Here is a 22,604-nt window from a genome sequence, read left to right on the forward strand (position 1 = left end):
AATTCATTCTAATGTGCTCGAAATAAACAGAAAACAGACTTTAATCATCAAGAAACATCCTAGTACAAATGGCATGAATCATATCCATTGTCCTCAGATCATTATTATGTGTAAGAAGTAAAACAAATCTCACTTTCAGATATTTTAAAAAATACTAATGTATTTTCCTGTAAAACCTCTGATTGATCTCGTCTTCTTGCCTCTGTTCTGTTTACTGAATATACAATAATTTGACTCTCATCTTTTGTGACAGTTAACACTCAACAGTCCTGAATGCTCAGGCCAGGTGACACATACAGATACCCACAGACATTGTTTGGGTTCTTGGGTTGTGTTCTCGGTTGGAAAATCCAGATATCCTATTCCTAATGGACTGTGACTTGAAATCATTGACTTGTATGTCAAGCAACATTTAAATGCTCATCTGTTAAGCAGAAGCTAAACCCTGACCTGAGAGTCTCCAGTTTACAGTGTTGACTCTTCAGTCCAACAGACAGCTCCTTCACTCCTGAATCCTGCAGGTCATTGTTACTCAGGTCCAGCTCTCTCAGATGAGAGGACTGGGAGCTGAGAACTGATGAGAACTCCTGACAGCATTTCTTTGTGAGGCCGATGTGATTTAACCTTATAAAAAGAGAAAACAAAAATAGTTTCAGTTCAGCAAATTTGTTCAGTGTCAGTGATCAGGACAGATTTTCTATATAATTCAAGTTTAAAACACTACATCACACTCAACAGTCCTGAATGCTCAGGCCAGGGGACACATATGGACACCCACAAACATTGTTTGGGTTCTTGGGTTGTGTTCTCAGGTTGGAAAATCCAGAAAACCTGATAAATCAGGAAAAATCCTATTCCTAATGGACTGTGACTTGAAATCATTGACTTGTATGTCAAGCAACATTTAAATGCTCATCTGTTAAACAGAAGCTAAAGCCTGACCTGACAGTCTCCAGTTTTTATGTTTCAGTTCAGCAAATCTGTTCAGTGTCAGTAAGCAGGACAGATTTTCTATATACATCAAGTTTAAAACACTATAATAATCCCAAAAAATTAACTTGACATTAAATCCACTTTTATAATTAATAGTTACAGTAGTGCTTTACATTTGACCCAAAAAAGTTTGGTTTGATTACAATTACAGATGGTAAAAAAGATGCTTCAGGTTGCACTGCTCAAATGTGAACTGTTACCGGCCAGTGTAGATGTAAAACAACAGTTATCTGCAATAGGTAGCTACAGTTCTATGAATTTTCTGTGGCCATTAGATTTTTCTTTATTAAAATGGCTGAAATACATCAGTTTACACACAATGATCAGACAGGGGTGGTGTGTGTTCAGAGATTAGAATACCTATTTTGAATTTGTGAAGGGGATGTGTTCAAGCTAAGGTTGTTCTTTAGCACACTGTGTCATAGCATAGCATGTGAAAAATTTTACAAAAACATATGTGTATGTTTAATGCAAATGTTGGATTTGTTGGAATTTGATGGGAAATGCACGTGATCACCCCTGGATGTGAGACGCTTAAAGGGAAACTGTTGCATGTTCACTGTAATATTGTAGTGTCCCACTATGTTTATTACTTGCATCATAAATCACCACAAACACACTATGCATCTGGATGTTCTTACCGAAGTGTCTGAAGTTTGCAGTTTGCACTTCTAAGACCATCAGAGATCAGCTTCACTCCAGAGTCCTGCAGTCTATTCATGCTCAGGTCCAACTCCTCCAGACCAGAAGACTTCAAGCTGAGAACTGATGAAATATGCTCCCCACATCTGTCTGTGAGGCCACAGTTACTTAGCCTAAAGAGAAAAACAAAATGACAGTCAACATTATGCAAACATTCTCACCTATACTTAAACATAACCAGGGAGTTTTAGAGCAGTTGGGTATCTTGAGGTCGAACACTTACAAAGCTGTCTTTGATACTTTGAGCACAGGCAGCAGCCTCTTCAGAACTTCATCTGATCTGGAGTATTTTTTCAGGTCGAAGACATCCAGGTCTTCATTGGAACTGAGCAGCAGAAATGCCATAGCTGACCAATGTGCAGGTGAGATTTCATCAACATCTCCTGAGTTCTGGTACTGTTGGACTTGCTCTAGCAGAGACTGGTCACCCAACTCATTTAAACAGTAGAACAGATTGATAACTTTGTTATCATGGGACAGATTCTTGATCTTCTGGTGGATGTAGCTAATTGTCTTCTGGTTTCTCCCTGGACGACTTCTTTTAAATTTAAATTCTCTCTGAAGAAGCTCCTGATTCTTTTCTTCTGAAAGACCGAGCAGGAAGCGCAGGAACAAGTCCCATCGTCCATGATCATCGACTAAAGCCATATCCACTGCCTTCTCATGGAGGAAGGAAAGTTTTCTTTTCTCCGGAAACAATCTCCAAAAACGTTTGTTGGTGGTAAGCAGATTTTCTCTGCTATCTATGAAGGTTTCTAACACATACAGAGCTGCAAGAAACTCCTGAACAGTTAAATGTATGAAAGAGTACATCACTTGTTTGTGAAGACCAGCTTCTTTTCTTATGAGCTGTGTACAAACTCCTGAATAAACAGCAGCTCCTGTCAGATCAATCTGACTTTTCAAGTTGTCTTCATAGAATACTATGTTGCCCTTCTGCAGCTGTTCAAATGCCAGCTTTCCCAATTTCATGATCACATCTTTATCGCTTTCATCCTTCTGATAATCCTTCTCATGTTTCCATTTTGTCTGGATGATCAGGAAGTGTGTGTACATTTCAGTCAGAGTCTTGGGCAACTCACCTTTGGGAGTTTCTGTGAGGAGACTGAGGAGGACAGTGGCTGAAATCCAACAGAAGAGTGGGATGTGGCACATGATGTACAGACTTCTTAATGGTTTTGACTGAAGATGATTGAGGATTGTCTGAGCCTTACGCTTGTCATCGACTTTCTTCTGAAAGTACTCCTCCTTTTGCTCATCATTAAAGCCTTGAACCTCGGTCACCCTGTGGATGAACTCGTTGGGAATCTTAGTGGCTGCAGCTGGTCGACTTGTGATCCAGACTGAGGCTTTGTGGAGCAGTGTCCCTTTGATTAAGTTGGTTAGCAGGCAGTCTAATGATGTAGCGTGTGTAATACTGCGGCACATCTCATTTTTGTCAAAGTCCAGAGGCAGTTTGCTTTCATCCAGACCGTCAAAGATGAACAGAATACTTGAACTGTTGTAGTCTGACGTTTCTAAATCCTCCACTTCTTTAAAATAGTGACCTATTAACTCTTTAAGACTCCAACACTTATCTTTTATTAAATTCAACTCTCTGAATGTGAATGGAAATATGAAGTCAGTAGACTGGTTAGCTTTTCCAGTCGCCCAGTCGTGAGTGACTTTCTGCACAGCGACAGTTTTTCCAATCCCAGCATTTCCTTTGGTCAGAACTCTCTGGGGAGGATTTTCTTCATTCAACGGTTTAAAAATGTCAGTTAGGTCAATTTTCTTCTCCTCACTTGAACTCCGTTTACATTCTAATTCAACAACTTCGTGTTTAACTTCCCCACTGTCTCCCTCTGTGATGTAAAGCTCAGTATAGATCTTGTGTAGCAGAGTTGATGATCCATCTTCCTTTGTTCCTTGAAACAGATCGTGAGTTTGAGATTCAAGGTAAGATTTTAGATCAGCTTGGCACTTTTGGATGTTTCCTGAAAGATAAATGAGATCATAATTACATGAATAACATTTATTTTCTCGTACTCTCCCATGTTAGCAAATAATAATACAGATGTTTCTCCTTTCAGAGGATGCCATTGCCATGGCTTTCAAGGTGCCACGACAAGGCAGAAAAGGAGGGGGACTTCTATTTTACAACCACCAGGTGGCACGTGAGCAATCCAGACTACAATGAGTTTTTTTCTCTCCTCCCTCTGGAACCAGACGCTGTTTTATCGTCTCACTGTCTCAATCCATATCGACGGAGCCCCTCTAGCGCCACAGGGTAGGAAAAAAAACTGGATGTGAAAATGATGATGATAACAACTCCGTTTGACTGTATATGAACAAACTGAGCAAAATTTAACTGGAGAATGAGCACTGCAGTGCGTCTCTGTGTGTGTATGTGGTGCACGGATCACAGTCCTCGGACTGGACACGACAGGACATAAGAACTATAATTTTGATTAATAGGACTGTTAAAGTTAAATATCAGCCGAAGCAGTCATTACACTATATACATCCGCTTCCTGTGGAGTCAACCAGCTGAAATACGGACAGCGCCACGCTGCCATTGCTGATAACATTGTGGTCAAACTGGGTATAAAGTAAAATCTTGTTGTTGGGACCGACCACATGGTTCTGACATCAGAGCGGCCTGCATTTAGACCAAAGCTTAAATGCGGCCTCCTTGCACTAACAAATCCCAGTAAGCAAAGGAAAGTGCACTGACCCTAATGTCCAGTAGGTTGTGCCTGCTTGTCACAGTCCCCCCAGGTTTGACAACTCCCATCTCCCATTGTCTGAGAGTGCACCTGAACACATCTTCAGTTCCGCAATGGCCGGATGCATGGAGAAGCGAAGAGCAGTTGAACGCCCGTTTCATTTGCCAGTCCCATCGTAACGTGTTGCTAGAAGCATCAGCTTCAGTCTGCGCAACTGTTACTCAAAGTGAGAACACAAACGTTTGGATTTTACCCGCCTAGGCTGCAGTCTTTAACCTCGCTGGACTTGCCAAAACGGCCCCGTGTTTACCAAACACATTCTGGATACAGATAGGATGCTGTGTAACCAGCCTCTTTCATATCCCTGCAGAGGGAGGTTTCCTCTCAGAAAACATCCACTTTGCCTATTTTCTTAGTGCCCACGTCGACTCCGCTGTTTGAACAGCCACCGCAGGACGCTGCAACGCCTTTAATCCACGCTGCAGAAGCGAGCTGGATTAAGGAAGACACACACTACGAGTGAGGCTTAATTAGTGTCTGGGCAGGTGCTAGAATTTAGCGTGTGTTGTATGCTTGTAAGCTACATTGATTGTGAGTTTGTGGACCGCCAAGTCCTTTTTATTTGCTGTATTTTTTTACTTTATTGCCATTCACAAACATTTACAGGCAATTTAGACAGATGACAGAAGAAAAATCAAAGAAAGAAAATCAAAATCACCTTGAGGTTGGGCTTTCTTTAACACAACTCGGCTACGTATACTTATACATGTAAGAAAAAATAATAATTAAAAAATAATAATTTTTTCAGTGAAGAAGGCTCCGACATCCACATTTCCAAGTACCACTGGATTATTCCCTCCCTTTCCTTATTCCTTCCCTTTTCTTTTGTAACTCTGGGGAGTAGTCATGGTCGAAATATATCTGTTCTTCTTTGTAAACAATTCGTTTTTGACTCCAAGCCTGTCTGAGAATCACCTCTTTGACCGAGTAATCCACAAATCTGACGATCAGGGACCTCAGAGCGGCAGCTGGTTTTTTTTGGTTTAGCTGTTAGAGCTCGGTGTGCTCTCTCTATGTGCAGGTCAGTGATGTGCAGTCAGGAGAGGCACCGATACGGTCCTCTGCCTCCGTGGTTCTTTTCTCTAGTTTTGTCATTTCGGATTTTAGCTCAGCCATTGATGATTCCAACTTCGTTAGCGATACTTTGGTCTGGTTATGTCTCTCTCGATTTTCTGCCCTTAGCTTCTCCAGCTCGGCTAGTATTTTGGATTCTGCGTGGTGGATGCTTGCAGCACTAGCCATGTCGCTAGCCTAGATTGGTTTTGTTTCACATTTTTGTTCTTCTCTTTTGAGCTCTCCTGTTTATGTGAACCCTTGCCTCTGGAGGAAGTTGCCATTATAAATTTACATTGTTTCGCCGAGTGTTTGGTAGTTTGTTAGGATATTAAACATTCAGACGGATGGAGCTCAACTTTTAGGCTGCTGCCTTCTACATGACGTCACCGGAAGTCCTATTTGCTGTTAGTTTTAAGCTGTAAAACACAGTTTGTTGCATGTTTTTCTTTGTGCTCATCACGAGCTGATTCAAGCCTCTCCACTCTGTGGAGCTAAAGTGCTAGCTTAGCCACCGCTTCGAGCGATAGCTCTTTGTATTTGTCCCTCTCTCTCTTAGCTAACCCACATGTACTGTTCCTTTAATTCTAAATATTTTACAAATATTTACATTTAAGGTGAACCCTTCTTTGAGACTGTTTTTGGTCTGGTTATTGGTCCCTGATTCCAGGGCGGTGCCCTGTTTTAACGATTTGATTATTACTTTTAATTAATTTTGATCAATTTAATTTTAACAATTACTATCAATAATTATTAATTTCTAATAACCACACCTGCCCTACAATCAATCCCAACACTGTCATCAGGATTCACACACTCTGCTGCCATCAAGCAGCGACAGTTATCAAGAGCAGCTCCGAACAGGTCGTATGAAAGGAGAAACATCTGTATATATGTGTACCGATGTGTGCTAAACTTTCAAACTCAAAAAGATTCAACTTAAAGGGACAGTTAACCCCGAATCAAAACTAATATTTATTCCTCTGACCCGTCATGTTTGTTATACGTCTAGATTGTTTTAGTGTGAGTTGCCGAGATATTGGCATCAGAGATGTCTGCTGTCTTTTCAGAAATCATGACCCAGTTACTCAAAATAATCCAGACCTTGTTGTGAGCAGTTTCATGTAAGAACTATGTGCATCTGTGCATCTACTCGTGGTTTTAGCTAAGTAAGCTAACTTAGCTCGCTATCATTAAATCTCAGCGTGGTCAATGCCATTATTGTTTACATTCTGTGCTGTCACGAACACGAGCCTATCGTCCAACAGCAGAGACAAGCTTCTGCGTGACGGGTCAGTTGGCAAATTAACTTTGTTTGGCGCTTTGAGCACCTTGAGCCATGATACAGCCTAGTTCCCTTACATTCCAGAGGGCAGACATCTCTATAGCTCCAATAATCAGCATTTCACACCAAAACATTCTCGATGGATACATAACACTACAGGACATCATGCTCTAAGGCTGGCAGACTAGCAAGACTCAGTTTAGCATCTATTCAGAAACCAAAAGAATCACATAAAGTACAAAACGGGCAGATGACAGGGAAGAAAAGCTGATGGCCAATAACTCTGCAGGATGGTAAAGTCACATTTGCAGCTTTAAGTGTGTCGTCTCCATAATATACTGTGTGTTCATAATATCTGAATCTAGTCATGTTTTAATAGTAGAAATATGGTGAACTTGTTTATCATTTGGCTGTGAAAAACCTGTTTAATAAACAGGTATGTTGTATGTTTTTATGTGTTTAAACAGTCGAGTACCTTTGGTTTTTGTAGAAACATCAGTGGTCTCATCTGTTCTGTTGGGAGGTTGGACTGAAACAGAAACATACAACATCTTTTGAAAAATGCTAAATATTTAAAGGCATTTTGGTGGTTACATTTAAAGCAAACACAAAATCAAGTATAAAAGGCTTTAACTTGACTTATTAATTCAGGGGGAACATTTACCTGCTGTGAAGACATTGGTGATAATGTCTCTTCCAGTGTTGACACCAGTCAAATGAGGTGTGTAGATGACACTTCCAGTCTGTGCTGTGACTTTTGTGCTTCCCACTTGAGTTTCAGCTGTTAGAAAATAGACAAAATAATTAGGAACCACAACTCACTTTCCTTTTGTCGATGTCTGAACTATGTTAAGATTCTACTTTGTTAGAGCAGATTGACCTGAAAGATTAACAACAAATAAAGTCTGGTGAAGCCGCTGGGTCAGGCCAGTTGTTGAAGCTACATTATTTTGAAAATCATGAATAAATAGCCATGCTAGTAGCTTGGTTGCTCCCCATCACTGACTGCAATTCATCTTAAGATGATGATGAAAAACTACATAACACCTTCCAATGTGATGCAATCCAATACTAAGACATACAAATGGTGAGGAAATTCTGCCTTACTAAAAACAACCTGAACACCACAGCCTCAAAAGATTAAAGAAGTTTGTACTGGATGTGACGTACACTGGACTGTGAAGCGTGTCTGCTGGGTTCAGACCTGCAGAGGAGGTACATGTTTGTCCAGTTGAAAAGGGAAAACTTAAACCACAGAGAGGAAGTATGTCTTCTTTCACTTCTGAAAACTGACAACGCTTGTTTGGTTCTGATTGGCCAGTGAACCCAGTCCTGAAAAATGTCCCTCATGCCCTGAGAGGGCGAGTAAAGAGACCGGGCTGGACGAACGAAGAGACATCTTATCAACAGAATCAATATTCCTGCTCACACCAAGATAAGTTTGACACTATTTTATTAACAGTTACATTTAAAACAAGAAGAAACAAACTACGTGTTTCGCATGTAGCTTCATCAGATTTGCTCCGATCAGACCATGAATCTGATTAGATCGTGTCAATCCTGTGTTCTGGTGTAAGCAGGAATATTAATTATTTGATCTGCTGTGATTTGTCCTGTACTGGCTGCACCCAGAAGAGCAGCACTGCTGTGCACGGGGTATCTTCCATTTTCAAAGAGACTGCTCATGATGACATGTTAAACCTTTGACATGAAAGCTCATCATTCAAAGGAGAGCTGACCATGAAGTTAGCAGGACGACTACCAGGACCTGAACCTGAGAACTGAGGGAGAAGTTTCTAGGAGTTTTTATATGTCACATTATTTACTTGTTTACCCGTGTATTTGTATTCATGCATTGTTTTCACAAGCTCACATTAGGTGATACAGACACACAAACTGCAGAATCATTTCTGAACATCTTTCCACAAACTGTTTGTTTCAGAGCGACACCTGTTAGATGCACAGACACAAGTTCGTCTGTTGGTTGGTTACACCAAAAACTAAACTTTGTCTTTCAGGGCTTCCATACATACCAGAGAAAACAGCAGCTTCACCTTCACTCTGAGAGGAAGAAGGTCCTCTGTTCTCTGAAGTCTCTCCAACATCACCAGCATTCACTGACACTGAGAGAGAGGTGAAGAGAGAGATGGCACCGCGTGAGTGGCAGCCTGTTACAGCAGCTCTCGCTCACCTTTGAGCTTTTTCTTCTTTTTATATAACTTTTAGTACTTTTTAACTTTTTAAATTTACTTCTTTTTGGAGCTCTTTCTCCGGGCAGTATGGAGACCAGAGTTGTTTTTATCGCTCTGGTCTTAATTCTGCTTTTTTCGCTGTTTTCCACCGTGTCCGGGGAGCCTGTACGCGGCCCTATTGTTTACAGTAGGGATCAGCTGTTGGCCCTCAGTAGCGCCGCGGTGCCGCCGCTCGAGCGGCCCGATGTCCCCCGCCAGCTGAAGAGGAGGAGACGCGGGTGCCGGGCCAGAGCTGTTCGCCGTAGCAGGAGGAGACGCCACAGACCCGTCCTCCCGTCTGTCATCATGGGGAATGTGAGATCTCTCCCCAACAAGATGGACGAGCTATCAGCGCTGACCCGGCACCAGAGGGACCGTGACAGCAGCTGCTAACGCTGATGCAGCTTGTGACCTTCTCCACTCAGTCACAAGCTCACTGCAGACACAGCACCCACAGGCCCTCTTCCTCATCTCTGGGGATTTCAATCATGCCTCTCTGTCCTCCACCCTGCCCACATTCACACAGTATGTCACCTGCCACACCAGGGACAATAAAACACTGGACTTATTTTATGCCAACAGCACGGAGGCATACAACTCAGCCCCCCGTCCCTCCCCTGGAAAGATCTGACCACAACCTGGTTCATCTCATGCCTGTTTACAAGCCCCTTGTTAACAGGCAACCAGTAGAGACCCGCACAGTTAAGACATGGACTGAGGAGTCTGAAGAGGCTCTGAGGGACTGCTTTGACTCAACTATGTGGGAAGAACTGTGTGTTTCTCATGGGGAGGACATCGGCAGCTTAACAGGATGCATAACAGACTATATAAACTTCTGTGTTGATAACACTGTACCCACCAGGACTGTGCGGTGTTTTTCAAACAGCAAACCCTGGATTAATCCTGAAATAAAGGCTTTCCTTAAGGAGAAAAAGAGGGCCTTTAGGTCAGGAAACAAGGAGGAGCTGAAGGCTGTGCAGAGGGAGCTGAGGAGGAAGATCAGAGAGGGGAAGAACAGCTACAGGAGGAAGATGGAGGTCCAGCTGCAGCAGAGAAACGCCAGTGGAGTCTGGAAAAGCCTACCCACCCGACACTCAGCCCCCCTGCTCCAATCTGTCCCTCTCCACTATCCAGGTGAGGAACGAACTGAGGGAGATGAAGGTGAAGAAGGCCACGGGTCCAGATGGGATCAGCTCCAGGCTCCTCAAGTCCTGTGCAGACCAGCTGTGCAGGATTGTGGAGTACCTCTTCAACATGAGCCTGAAGCTGGGAAAAGTGCCACTGCTGTGGAAAACCTCCTGCGTGGTACCAGTACCAAAGATCCCACACCCTAAGGACTTCACCAGCTACAGACCAGTTGCTCTCACTTCACACGTGATGAAGACCCTGGAGCGGCTGGTCCTTGTCCATCTCCGCCCTCTGGTGGGTCCTTTTATGGACCCACTCCAGTTTGCCTACCAGCCTGGCATCGGAGTGGACGACGCCATCATCTTCCTCCTGGACAGATCACTGTCCCACCTGGAAAAACCTGGAAGCACTGTGAGGATCATGTTCTTTGATTTCTCCAGTGCTTTCAACACCATACAGCCTGCACTTTTGGGGGACAAGCTGGAGCTCACGGAGGTGGACCAACACCTTACGACCTGGATCCTCGATTACCTCACCAACCGGCCACAGTATGTGAGGACTCGGGACTGTGTGTCGGACACAGTCGTCTGCAGTACAGGGGCCCCACAGGGAACAGTCCTGGCCCCTTTCCTGTTCACCCTGTACACTGCAGACTTCTCCCACCAAACACCCCACAGCCATCTACAAAAGTTCTCTGACGACTCTGCTATCGTTGGCCTCATCAGGGACGGGGATGACAGAGCCTACAGAGAACTTATTCAGGACTTTGTGGACTGGTGCCAGCGGAACCACCTCCAGCTCAACGCCGGGAAGACCAAAGAGCTGGTGGTGGATTTCCGCAGGCGCAAACAACCCTGCACACAGGTGAACATCCTGGGAACAGACATTGAGATGGTGACGTCTTACAAGTACCTGGGAGTTCACCTGAACAATAAACTGGACTGGACTGATCACACTGCAGCAACATATAAGAAAGGTCAGAGCAGACTCCATCTGCTGAGGAAGCTCAGGTCCTTTGGGGTGCAGGGGGCACTCCTGAGGACTTTCTATGACTCTGTGGTGGCATCAGCCATTTTCTATGGCGTAGTCTGCTGGAGCAGCAGCATCTCGGCAGCAGGAGGAGACTTGATAAACTTATCAAGAAGGCAGCTCCATCCTGGGACGCCGTCTTGACCCGGTGCAGGTGGTGGGAGGGAGCAGGATGATGGACAAGCTGTCATCGATGCTGGTGAAGGAGTCCCACCCCCTGCAGGTCACTATCACCGCACTGGTCAGCTCCTTCAGCGACAGACTGATACACCCCAAGTGTGTGAAGGAGAGGTATCGCAGGTCCTACCTTCCTGCTGCTGTTAGACTGTACAACCAGCACTGCTCCCAGTAGACCTCACATGTGCACTGTGCAATACAAAACTCTACACATATCCACTCACTTTCTGGTTTGCACTAATTGGACAATTTTTAATACCCATATTTATTATTTATTGTTTGTAAATAACAATACTAAACTGTTTATACTTACACTGTTCATATTATAAATACTATGTCATATTGTAAATACCAAGTTCATATTGTAAATACTATGTATATACGAATTAATTCTATTTCTTATCTCTTATCTCTTATTATATTGTTTATTTTTTACTTTTTATTATTGTTTAAGTGTGATACTGTCCTTTGGCTGCTGTGATTAAGGAATTTCCCCATTTGCGGGACAAATAAAGGAATTCTGATTCTGATTCTTATGGCTGGTTGCACCAACAAGGATTCATTTAATCTAAGATCAGATCTAATCTGAGTTCAGTAAAACCAGGTTTAAAATGAGTTGATCCAGATTTTAAATTAGGCAGAGCTCTGTTGCACCATTAAAATGAATCTCTGCTCAGTTAAACAATGTTTATTTATGTGAACCATCAAACCTCCATCCTCTCCAATAACAATTATTGATGCTTCAACCTTTTCTCCTAATTATGAAATCAGACCTCTTTGTTTTTCTTTGCTGAAAACAATGAGCTTCTGTACTGAGAGGCCTGTTCCTTTACAACTATTGTGTCGTCGACTCTCTTCGTCTGAAAATGATATTAAAATAAAGAAATGTGACTGACCTTCTGGTCCTGAGCTGTTGGCTGACAGACTCTGCACCAGGTCATTCCTCTGTATCTTCTCTAAAATCTTCTTGGTCACCTTCAGAGCTCCATCAAGTGTGAAGGTGTTCACCATCAGATCCACTGTGTCCTGTATTTCTGCACTCTCCAGCTTGGACTGTTTGATGGGTTGGTAGCCTTCCAGGATGTCAGGCTGCTTCAGATGCCATTTGAAATGCTTGAATTCTTTGGATTTTAGATCCTCCAGAGTGTTGAAAATGTCCTCTGGAGTCATCGTGGCTTCCTGCTAAAGACAGGCAGTGTTATCACCTGAAGGAAAACCAGCCAGGCTTCCAGCAGCTGGGAAACATCAGTGAAGACCGGTCTTAACTCTTGAGAAGCTGTTGCATTTATTATCTGACACACTGCGACCTGCACTGACAACAGACACAAACTGCTAACCTTTTTATTCTCTGCTCTGCTCGCAGTCATCGTCTCTTTTCTGACTCTCTCTCTTTTCTGACCACACTCTGCCTACGCACAGCGAGCACATGTTGATGATTACAACACAGAAACAAGCTTTGTTTGAGAAAAGACTGCTGATAAAAAATATTCTACATCAGAGATCAGACGACGAGACGACCCTGGTTGTACGGACTGACCAATCAGAGGTCTGCAGTGTTTTAACTCCACCTGTTAGTATCAGATCAGTGTGCGAGCTACGTCAACAGGACAGTAACATGCATGGCTTCCTTCTCCCCTAAAATGTCTTCAGACAATTCTGCAGAAATTTCACTGAGCTATTTTCATAATATAAGAGAAAGTTTCCAAACGAGACACCATATTGGTCCAGTTTTAAATATACACGGCTCACGAGTGGCATTCGTCCAATCAGCTGCAGCCAGTGAGTGTTTGTGTGGTTGTGGGACGGTGAAGCCTGTTTTGGTCGAGTGTTCAAAGCTGGGAAGCGCCCTGTGCTCTTGTGTCACATGACGCCCCTGTGGACACCCAGACTGACATAATGGTGAGTTTGCAGCCTGAACACATTTATAGTCTACTAATGTTTATTTTCAGGCCTCGGCTGGACAATAAAGCTGTAAAGCAACATTACAACACGGCTCTCTCACATAAAACTGTGAGCTAATGTGACTTTTACATGTTGGGAGATGATGTGGTGATAAGAGTGATAAAACACACAGCAGGACCTGACACTCCCTCATCTCTCAGCAGTAAAGTCAGCTCAGATTAACATCAGTAAATTAAATTGGACAAAACATGAACAGACTCATTTTGTTGAGAAAGTCACATTTCATAGAATAAGTAGTGAGTTAATTCATGAATATTCAGAACTTAAAATAGTGTTCACTCAGTTCATCACTGCTCTCATCCACAAGTTCATGTTGTAGTTTCTTCATCAAAGGTGTGTCACGTTACCTGTCAGAGTTCTCACCTGTTAAAGTCCAGATGAGGTCAAAGAGTCATTCTTCCTTCATCTGCAGACACTGAAACCCAGAAACCCAGTGTGAGCTGTAGTGCTGCCAGTCAGCAGCAGGTGTCAGTGTTACAGAAGGTCTGTCAGTCAGCGCTCTGATGGGAGAGATTTCACAGCAGTTAGACACACTGACAGAGATCCAGAGTCCAAACTGCAGGAACAATGAAGCCCGGAAAGAAGAAGAGAAAGAAAAACAGGCTGATTATTGAATGAGGGAGAGAGAACAGTCTGTAAACTCATGACAACACGTGACAAACACAAAGTGCATCAACAAAGAGACAGAGAGGTGGACTGAAACCAACCAGCAGAGATCTGACACACATTTACAATAAAGTTGCCTCTTTCAAATGTTTGCTCTGTTTTCATTCAGTAACAACACCATTAATGTTTGGTGGCTGAATTTAAAGGAGTCCTTCACATGTTGTCACATCTCAGTATCTTAATACAAAACTCACATGCTGTATGTGTGTTGAGAGAGTCGCTGCTGATCATGTGTTCTGCTAAACTGGACTTTCTTTCATTGTCACATTATAATATTTGTACTGACGAGGTCCTAAACAAAGTCTAGTAGTGGTTGCTAATACGGAGGATTTAAGTTTAGACGTGCGCCCAGTCCGTTCGAACATATCAAAACGGAGAGTTACAATTATCTCGCAGATTTATTTTCCATACAGCGGCAATAACGTTAACTCATAATACATGTAACAAAACAACAAACCGAATAGTTAACCACATCAAACCCCACAGGCACATAAGCGCAGTCGAAAAACTGTTTGCTTCCTAATTCAGCAACACCTATGCTTTGGTTAAATGGCCTAATTGGGCCGACCCGAGGTCAGCTGAGCCACACAGCAAGTACAGCCCCCTAGTGGCACGGGGCACAATTACATGAAAATAAAGCAAAATGAATATGGCTCGTACAATATTAATAAAATCACAATCAGCTGATCAAACGTTGATGAGCACATGATTCTGGCTCGGTCTGTCTTGTTGAAACTAAATTTCTCTCCACAAACATGTCACATTTAGAATAATGAGGTCGTTCTCTACAAAAATACATCTTTATTTTAAAACCTGCTTCAGAAATAATATCATTCTTGTTGGTGGACTAAGAGACTGGACTGTCCGGCTGCACAACTCTTCAGATTATTGGAGGAAACAGAACCATGAAAGAATCAGCAGTTGTTGTTGATGTGATTCTTCTGGATCAGAACCCTGCTGAGGAGTATTAACCTCCCATGGCCGCTCACTCACACTGTCAGTTTGTCTCATACTGCTGTGGCTGCTTTGTGCTTTTCAGCAGAGCGTCTGGATCATAATAGAAACATCAGAGCTTCAGTTCTTCACGTGAGTCCATGTTTGAATGGTTCAACAGAGAATCTGGTCCCTGCCTCTCAACTAGTTTCTTATTAATAAAGACAGAAGTTGTGTCCAAATGAATTCACTGTTTCTACACAACTGAATCTTTCCTGAGGAGACAAACGGGATGTTGAGTCTGACTGAACATTTTACAATTCACATGAAAATGTGAAAACAATGAAGGGCCTCGTTGTTCTTCCTTATTTGCACCGGTTGATCCTGTCGACCAACGAGCTTGATACCTCTCACACATTTCAACAGTTTTTACTGCGATGATTGTGTCAAACTTATGAAGACACAAACAGTCTGATAACACAAGTCTTTACAGGAGAAAACACACAAATCACACATGAAGAAGTCACATTAAAAACACACATTTACCTTTTTGTCTGCAGGCAGAAATCATGTGAGTCTCACCGAGACAGGAAGTGACAGGTAGAGGCAGAGAGAGAAGAGAAGCTGTGTACGTGTGTTAAAGTCACGGACTTGGACTTATTAATGAAGTGAAGTCACTAGTATCAGTCATATCCCAGACTCCCTTAACAAAGTGCATGATTTGCATCTTACCCCCCAGCAGCTGTTTGAACTGATTTCATCTGTTACACTAAATGTATTAAAGAATATAACACACTGACAGTTAACATGTCACATTTTACAAATACAGTAAACAGTAACTAATACAGACTACTGCTCTGGAGAGAGAAGAAAGTGGAGAAAGTCACCAGACTCCCTTAAAAAAAACACTCAGTTCTGAGACTTGTGTCAGGAGAAACTGTATGAACTTTGTGAAACACTCCACAACACATTCTGAACTATTTGGGCCGACTTGTTCATTCTGCAAACGTCACACATGAAGATCTTTCTTTGTGTAATAAATACATTTCTTCCAGTGATGTCTGTATATTTGTATGTAGAGCAGGAAGTGAGATCAGACCTCAAGTGGTCACAACGTTTAAGGTCAGGTGTGAACTGACGGGCCTGAAGCTGTTCACTAATGATCGGATCACTGAGGACGGAGGGTAAAACCAACCAGTCTGTCTCTCAGGACGCACCTGTCTGTCTGCGTCCTAACGTTGGTTAGAGTTAGTTCATCTAGAGACCAACAAAGCTCAGATTATAACTCAACCCCTGGGTCCACCCACTGAACTGTCCATGACAGGCAATAGATTACTCATAGAAAGGTACGTATCATGTTACGTACCTTGTAATATCCCTTTAACAAATATTTATTGAAATGTTTGCAAAAATCCCCTTTTATAAACTCTGGCCTCTTTAAACTTCCTCTGCATGCCCTGCTCATGAGCAGAGGAAGTCATGTGACGGAGGAGGACAGCGTGGAACCACCACAGTTTAACACCAGAGGCAGCTGCTCACTTCCTGCTTCCTGTCAACAGTCAACCTCATATACATATATAACATGACCCCCATCATTCACTGACCTTATTGTAACCATGACGATAAAGCTCTTCTAAACTTAACAGAGTCATGTGAACCCAAAACCCAGAATGATCTCTGAGCTTCAACAGGTTGTTCTTGTGGTGTCACGTCAGGAGGCAGTTTGATTTCTGCAGCGGTCGTGGTCTGTAATGTTGTCTTCCTGAGCTTGTTTGTCAAAGCACTTTGTAAAGGTGATATATAAGTAAAGTTCATCATCTTCTTATTATTAAAGAAAGAAGCACAGTGTTTGGACTGGAAGTTGATTTCTTTTTGTTACATTAAAGCTGAGCAGACTCTCGGCTCAGGATGAAAATCTGTTCAAATACTTCTGACTGCACAAAGAAATCCACCTGGACTACAGCTGTTATTAAAACAAACTGGACTGAGATCAATCTGTAAAATACTGAAAAGAAATTATTATATACACAGATTGTGTGTATTGTGTACAAACTTCTGCACAGACACTGTAACTTTAACTGTAACTGTAGCTTCAGGTGAACTATCTTGAGAGGTGGTGTGAGGACAACAACCTGGTCCTTAACACCTCCAAGACAAAGGAGCTGATTGTTGACTTCAGGAGAACGAAAGGAAGAGACCACCTCCCCCTCCACATACACATGGTAATGAGGTGGAATGTGTCGACGACCTCAAGTTCCTTGGAGTCACGGTGTCGAGGCAGCTAACATGGACCTCGAACACCTCACAGCTTGTCAAAAAGGCCCAACAGAGACAAGTTTTTCTTCAGGAAACTGAAACAGGCCCAGCTCCCACAGAAACGGTCAGTCAACCTTTACAGGAGAACCATCGAGAGCATCCTGACCAACTGCGCAATGGTGTGGTACGCCAGCTGCACGGCTGCTGAACGCAAAGACCTGCACCGTGTGGTTAAAGCAGCCCAGTGCATCATTGGGACGGAGCTTCCTACACTGGACACTGTTTATGCTGCCATGCTGAAGAAAAAAGCCCTCAGCATCTGTAAGGACTGTACACACCCCAGACAAAAACATGAATTGAATGTGCTTTTGTAGGTTTTCCTACATGAGCAATCCGATGGCATATTCAGATTTGTTAAGTGAATAACTACTCAGCTATAATTTTTATTATTTTACTTTGTATTTTGTTTTGAGGTCAAATGTGCTGTAATGGAACCCTGGTCACCCCCAATATCACCCCAGGAAGAATAGCTGCAGTTTTGATGCAGCTAATGGGTATCCAAATAAAACAATAAACAGTTTATTCACAGTCTTCTTCCATGTTCTGGCAAGTGTTGTCATGTTTCCTGCAGTTGCATGTTTCCATACATTCCATGTGACTCTTTCTGAATAGAATAGAATAGAATAGAATAGAATAGAGTAGAATAGAATAGAAAGATTACAAACATTTTAGTTATCCTTACTCTTATTTTGTTTCTGTGTTACTTTTTTCCTCAGTTAGAGGTTCACAATTATCAGGTTATGGGTTCAACAATCTGTTAATAAGTAGTAGTGTGCAGTCTAGCAGGCTGATATTCTCTACCAGTCCATCATATTTGTACAATCTTGTACACATTGCTCAACATCAGATAATCCCCTATACACATACCTGCAGCTGCAGCGTTGGCTGAGGCATCCCTTGGTACATCCACATGAAGTGAACTCCCTGCAGGCTTTAGACATGGGTGGCAGAGGCAGTAGCCGCCGCACTAACTGACCTTCCTTGTGCATCCATCCCATTTCATCCACTGGAGGAAGATCAGGATGTGGCAGGTGAGCTTGGTTCCAGATTGCCGCTTGATAGTGTGAACGCATGATATGAAACTTCACTGCATCTGAGGTTGGTGGCAGAGTCTCTTGTGGGCGACCTTGGCAAAACAACTTCACTCTTGCTTTGTTGCATGTATCAACCTCGGGCACACCGTACATCTTACAGATGAATTTCTCTGTTGAATTCAAAACATCTTTCGTGAGAGGGCCCTTCCCAAGGCCAGTAAGATCAGTGTGATGCTGCTCAAATACCTGCCAGGCTGTTTTCTTTCCGTGACCGCTGAACTGAGACACACTATCACAGCCAGTAACGGCATGGAAGGCAAGGATGGTGTCCACTTGAACATCAGATAGTAACTTGCGAATGTCATGTACTGGAAAATACTTTGGATCCTTTGATGTCCCGGCTTTCATGTAGAGATGAGTACATCCAATTCTGTCATGGTGTGCTAGAAGTAGAAGAAGCACATCTGTGTCACACGCTGACACAACTATTGTGTCCATAGGAGCCTGGATGCAGTGCAAAATCAGTCGTGTATCAGCCTCCTCGTGGTCAGCACTCAGAGAGGAGACTTCAAAATCTGGATCTAATGACTTGACAGTGGTCGCTTCAGCAAACCCACCTGATACTACAACCACAGGCTCATCCTTTGGGCTGTGTTCTATCAGATGGTTTCAGAGTAGTCGAGCAAGATCTGCTTTGTTCTCTTCCAGTGCCATGAAGCTCAACCAGTCTACTGGAAGTGGAACAGAGTCATTTAAGATTTCTCTGCGTACTGGCCGGTGGCGCTGTTTACGTTTCCTTCTTGTGCCTGTTTTGATGGACTCATCATGGTACCTGCCCTCTGGTACTTCTCTCCCATCTTCACCATGGTGTTAGCAAACTTGTTGGCATAGTCACTGAATGTCGTAATGTCTGGCGGCTTCCCAAGTGCCATTACAAGTGCTTGGCCATCAATAAGCAAGCAGCTGGGTTCCTGAAGGGGCACATCTGCAGGGGTTTGGACATGTTTTGTCAATATATTTGCTAAAACAGATTTGTTGGTGGAATGTAGACTGCCATCAGTTGCGGCCAGAGATGGTGGGATGGGCATGAGTTCATGCTGGAGAATATTTTCCGGGTCTACTTTGTGACCTGCTCTGTAAGCTGTGATGAGCCTTTGTAGAATCTGCCTGTCCACTTTGATGGTGTTTTGCTTGTTTTTGGAAAGTTGCACGACTTCATACAAAGAGGCAAATGTCTTGGCTTTGTTCATAAGTGACTTCAGATCCAAGTGCTGGTCACTCTCTGGAGGTTCACACAGACGTTTGTCCACAAACACTTTCATTTGTACCTGTCCAAAGCATTCTGCACCAAGCAGAGATTCTTGAATATCCAATGTGACCACATCCTTGTTGATTAAGTTCTTGATTGTGTCACCGCCATCTTTAAACACACCGTGCTCTTTCAGTGATAGACATATTCTGCTTTCATCCATGTTGTCTCTTTCCATTCTACTCTTTGTGCACTGTGTGTACTCATCATCTTCACTATCTGTTGTCAGTTTCAGCATTTCTGTTGTCTGAGAAGCTATGACCGTTCTCAGATTATACGACAGTGTCCATCTACTGAGGGATGTTGCTATCCTGGTGATACCTACTAGGCCTCCAGTCTTTTTTCCTGTAGCGTTTAGCCACTCTGTACTTTGATCCGCTGAGACCTGATTGAAGCGTCAATCACTGCGTTTTACCACGAAGTTGCCTTTCTGAAACTCAAGGAGGATTTCTGGTGGGAGAACAGACATCTCAGCCAGGTACACAGTACCCCATCTGGCATAGTTTATATGATCGTACCTGAAGAAGAAGGGCAGCATACGTTTGAGAGCATACAGGTGGAGATCCCACAATCCATCACGTTGCGCTCTTGTGAAGCAGAGTAGGATGCTGACCATAGTCATATAGTCCCACCAGAATGCAGCATTCGGGTCATCAACTGCAAGTGATGCAACAAACTTTTTCATAGGCTGCTGGAATCGGTCTGTAGTCAGTTTGTCAACCATCTGTGCAATGTGATCAGCATCTACAGACTGGCAGAGATCCAAGAGTTCAGCTCTCAGTGTAATTTCAACCTCATCCAGATATGTGTAAAGCTGTGGGAGTAGTAGTTGCCAAAGAGCCTGCAGGGTAAGCTTGTGGGTCCTCATGGCACGTGCATACCCCTTTCCTGCCATGACATGCTGAGCAGCATTTGCACCCAGAAGATCACACTTGACCCATAGCTCGCTCAGGCCAGAATCAACCATGTGTTGTCCTATCACACCCAGGAAGTTCATGGCAATGTGAAGGCCTCCAAGGCAAGGTATAAGCACGTCCTTGTATTCTTCTACTGACCACTTCAGTTCTAGCAACTTCGGATAAAGTGCTTCATCCACTGTCAGAATGACATGCTGTTGTTCCATTGATTTGGAGACATGGAGCACTCGCTTGACGACTGTGTTCAGTGTATCAAGTTCAGATGCAGGAGCCTGGATGATAGGTAGGTACCCTACTGTAGTTTTCTCTGGGTTGACTGTGCCTGCCTTTTGATTGTACAATGTCCAGGAAGGCATTGGTTTTTGAGATGTCCTGGACATGAAAAAGGCCATGTCAGTAGCTTGTGCTTTCTGTGCTGCAGGACATTGTTCATACGACTGTGTGAAACAATCTGGTGCTACTACACTGAATGGACGCGCTGTGATTCCTCTCTTTGGTGCAGGTATGATGTCAGTCATTGCCTTGGGGATGTTGAGGGTTTCTGACTTGGAGTAAAGATCAATTCCTTCAAGGAGATCACCCTCAGGTGGACCACGTTGCCAGGCAGCCACTTGAGTGGCATGGAATGTCCCTTTTCCATCCAGAGTGTGTTCGTTGATGTCGACATTGTCTGCTGAGAAATGAACAAAGCGACCCTTTACCAGATTTTGTGGAACAACAGCACCGTCATCTCCCATGGTCTCCAAGGTCCTCTTAGCCAGTGCAGTGTCAAGTTTGATTACCTCACGGTAACTCATAACATGACCTGCCTGGTGAAACATGTTCACCAACTCCTTGGAACGTGTAGCTTGATGAAGGGAACTGGCCAGTCCTATGTGCTTTGGAGTGAGGAACTTGTCTCCACTGGCTGTGTACATAAGATCCTGTGCAATGTTGAGGACTCTAAGCTGGCGTTTGGCTGTGTTCTTATCATCATCTTCAACATCATCCTCCAGCAGGCGTTGACCACCTAGTAACAAGTTGAGGAACATGTACAGGCTGTTGGGTATGCTGTCTATTGCTCTGTTTTCACTGATGTCTATCCCCTCTTGTTTTGGATGGGAGAGCATATTATTTCGGATCTGCAATGCCACATGGACTATGTTCAGGAACATATCTTGATCCTCCTGTTTGAATGTAGGAATGACTCTATGAATATTGGAGATGTCATCTTTCACCATTGTTAATACTGGAATATGCCGGTATTTGGATGGAACCAAAACAGTACAAGGTTCATTTCGAGGCTGATCATGCAACACAATAAAGTCATACATGCCCTCAAGACGACTAGCTATTTGTTCCTTGAAGGTGTTCCTTCGGCTTAGAAATCTAGATGGTATATCTAATTGAACCTCATTAGCTAGTGTAGAGTACCGGTCCCACACATGTACAAGATCTAGAATATCCGCTTGCTTTGCTGATTGTTCAAGTTCTTGGCAGATCCACTCTAATGGCATGTCCGTGCTCGGAAGTGACTCCATGCATTTGGTCCTACGTTCAAACCTGTTCTTGCAAGTCACGTGATATCTTCCTTCTGCAGCTATAAGATCATTTACACAAGCTAGTCGCACTCTTAAGAATGAGTCATACTTTGCTGCTTGTAGGATTCTGCTGCTGACTTTCATTTCTTGTATGAGATGTAGTTTTTCTTTCTGATCTTGTTGGCAAAAGATACACTGCTTCCATTCTATTGGAGAGATTTTGCTCCGTAGACTAACATTTTGCCGAGTTGATGTGGATGCAGACGAACTTTGTTTGCTATCTCTTTTCAATTTCCTTTTAATTTCACGTTTATTCATGTATTTTGCTCGGCAGTCCCTATGCCACAAGAATTGCTGAGGCAAGTCTCCTTTAAGTATCTCAGTAATTCGATTAGTTGCACTCGGAAATTGTCATTATGTAATTTCAACCAGAGTTGTCTTATAGTGTCAGCTGACTGGAGGCCATCCTTACTCACTGTCATGAGATTTTGCTTATTGTCTTCCTGGCATATGATGCACAACTGTGGCTTTGATGAGATTAAGCTATCTTGGGTATAGTCTATGGCTTCAGTTGTCAATTG

The 22,604-nt window shown here is 43.2% G+C and overlaps 2 protein-coding genes across 2 annotated transcripts in view; one reads left to right on the forward strand and one right to left on the reverse strand.

Annotated features, from left to right (window-relative positions):
* LOC141006168 (NACHT, LRR and PYD domains-containing protein 3-like) overlaps positions 1-22,604 on the forward strand; it is a 467,008-nt gene that overhangs the window by 351,464 nt on the left and 92,940 nt on the right. The window lies entirely within an intron of this gene.
* LOC140999178 (protein NLRC3-like) lies at positions 375-12,486 on the reverse strand. The gene is made up of 7 exons (XM_073469456.1): positions 12,263-12,486; positions 8,835-8,924; positions 7,466-7,582; positions 7,277-7,330; positions 1,919-3,671; positions 1,635-1,808; positions 375-624 (listed from the first exon to the last, which is right to left on the reverse strand). The coding sequence occupies exons 1-7, from the start codon at positions 12,375-12,377 to the stop codon at positions 402-404; spliced, it is 2,526 nt and encodes an 841-aa protein (XP_073325557.1). The 5' UTR covers positions 12,378-12,486; the 3' UTR covers positions 375-401.

This window comes from Pagrus major, chromosome 1, assembly GCF_040436345.1.
Source record: "Pagrus major chromosome 1, Pma_NU_1.0".
NCBI classification, from domain to species: Eukaryota; Metazoa; Chordata; class Actinopteri; order Spariformes; family Sparidae; genus Pagrus; species Pagrus major.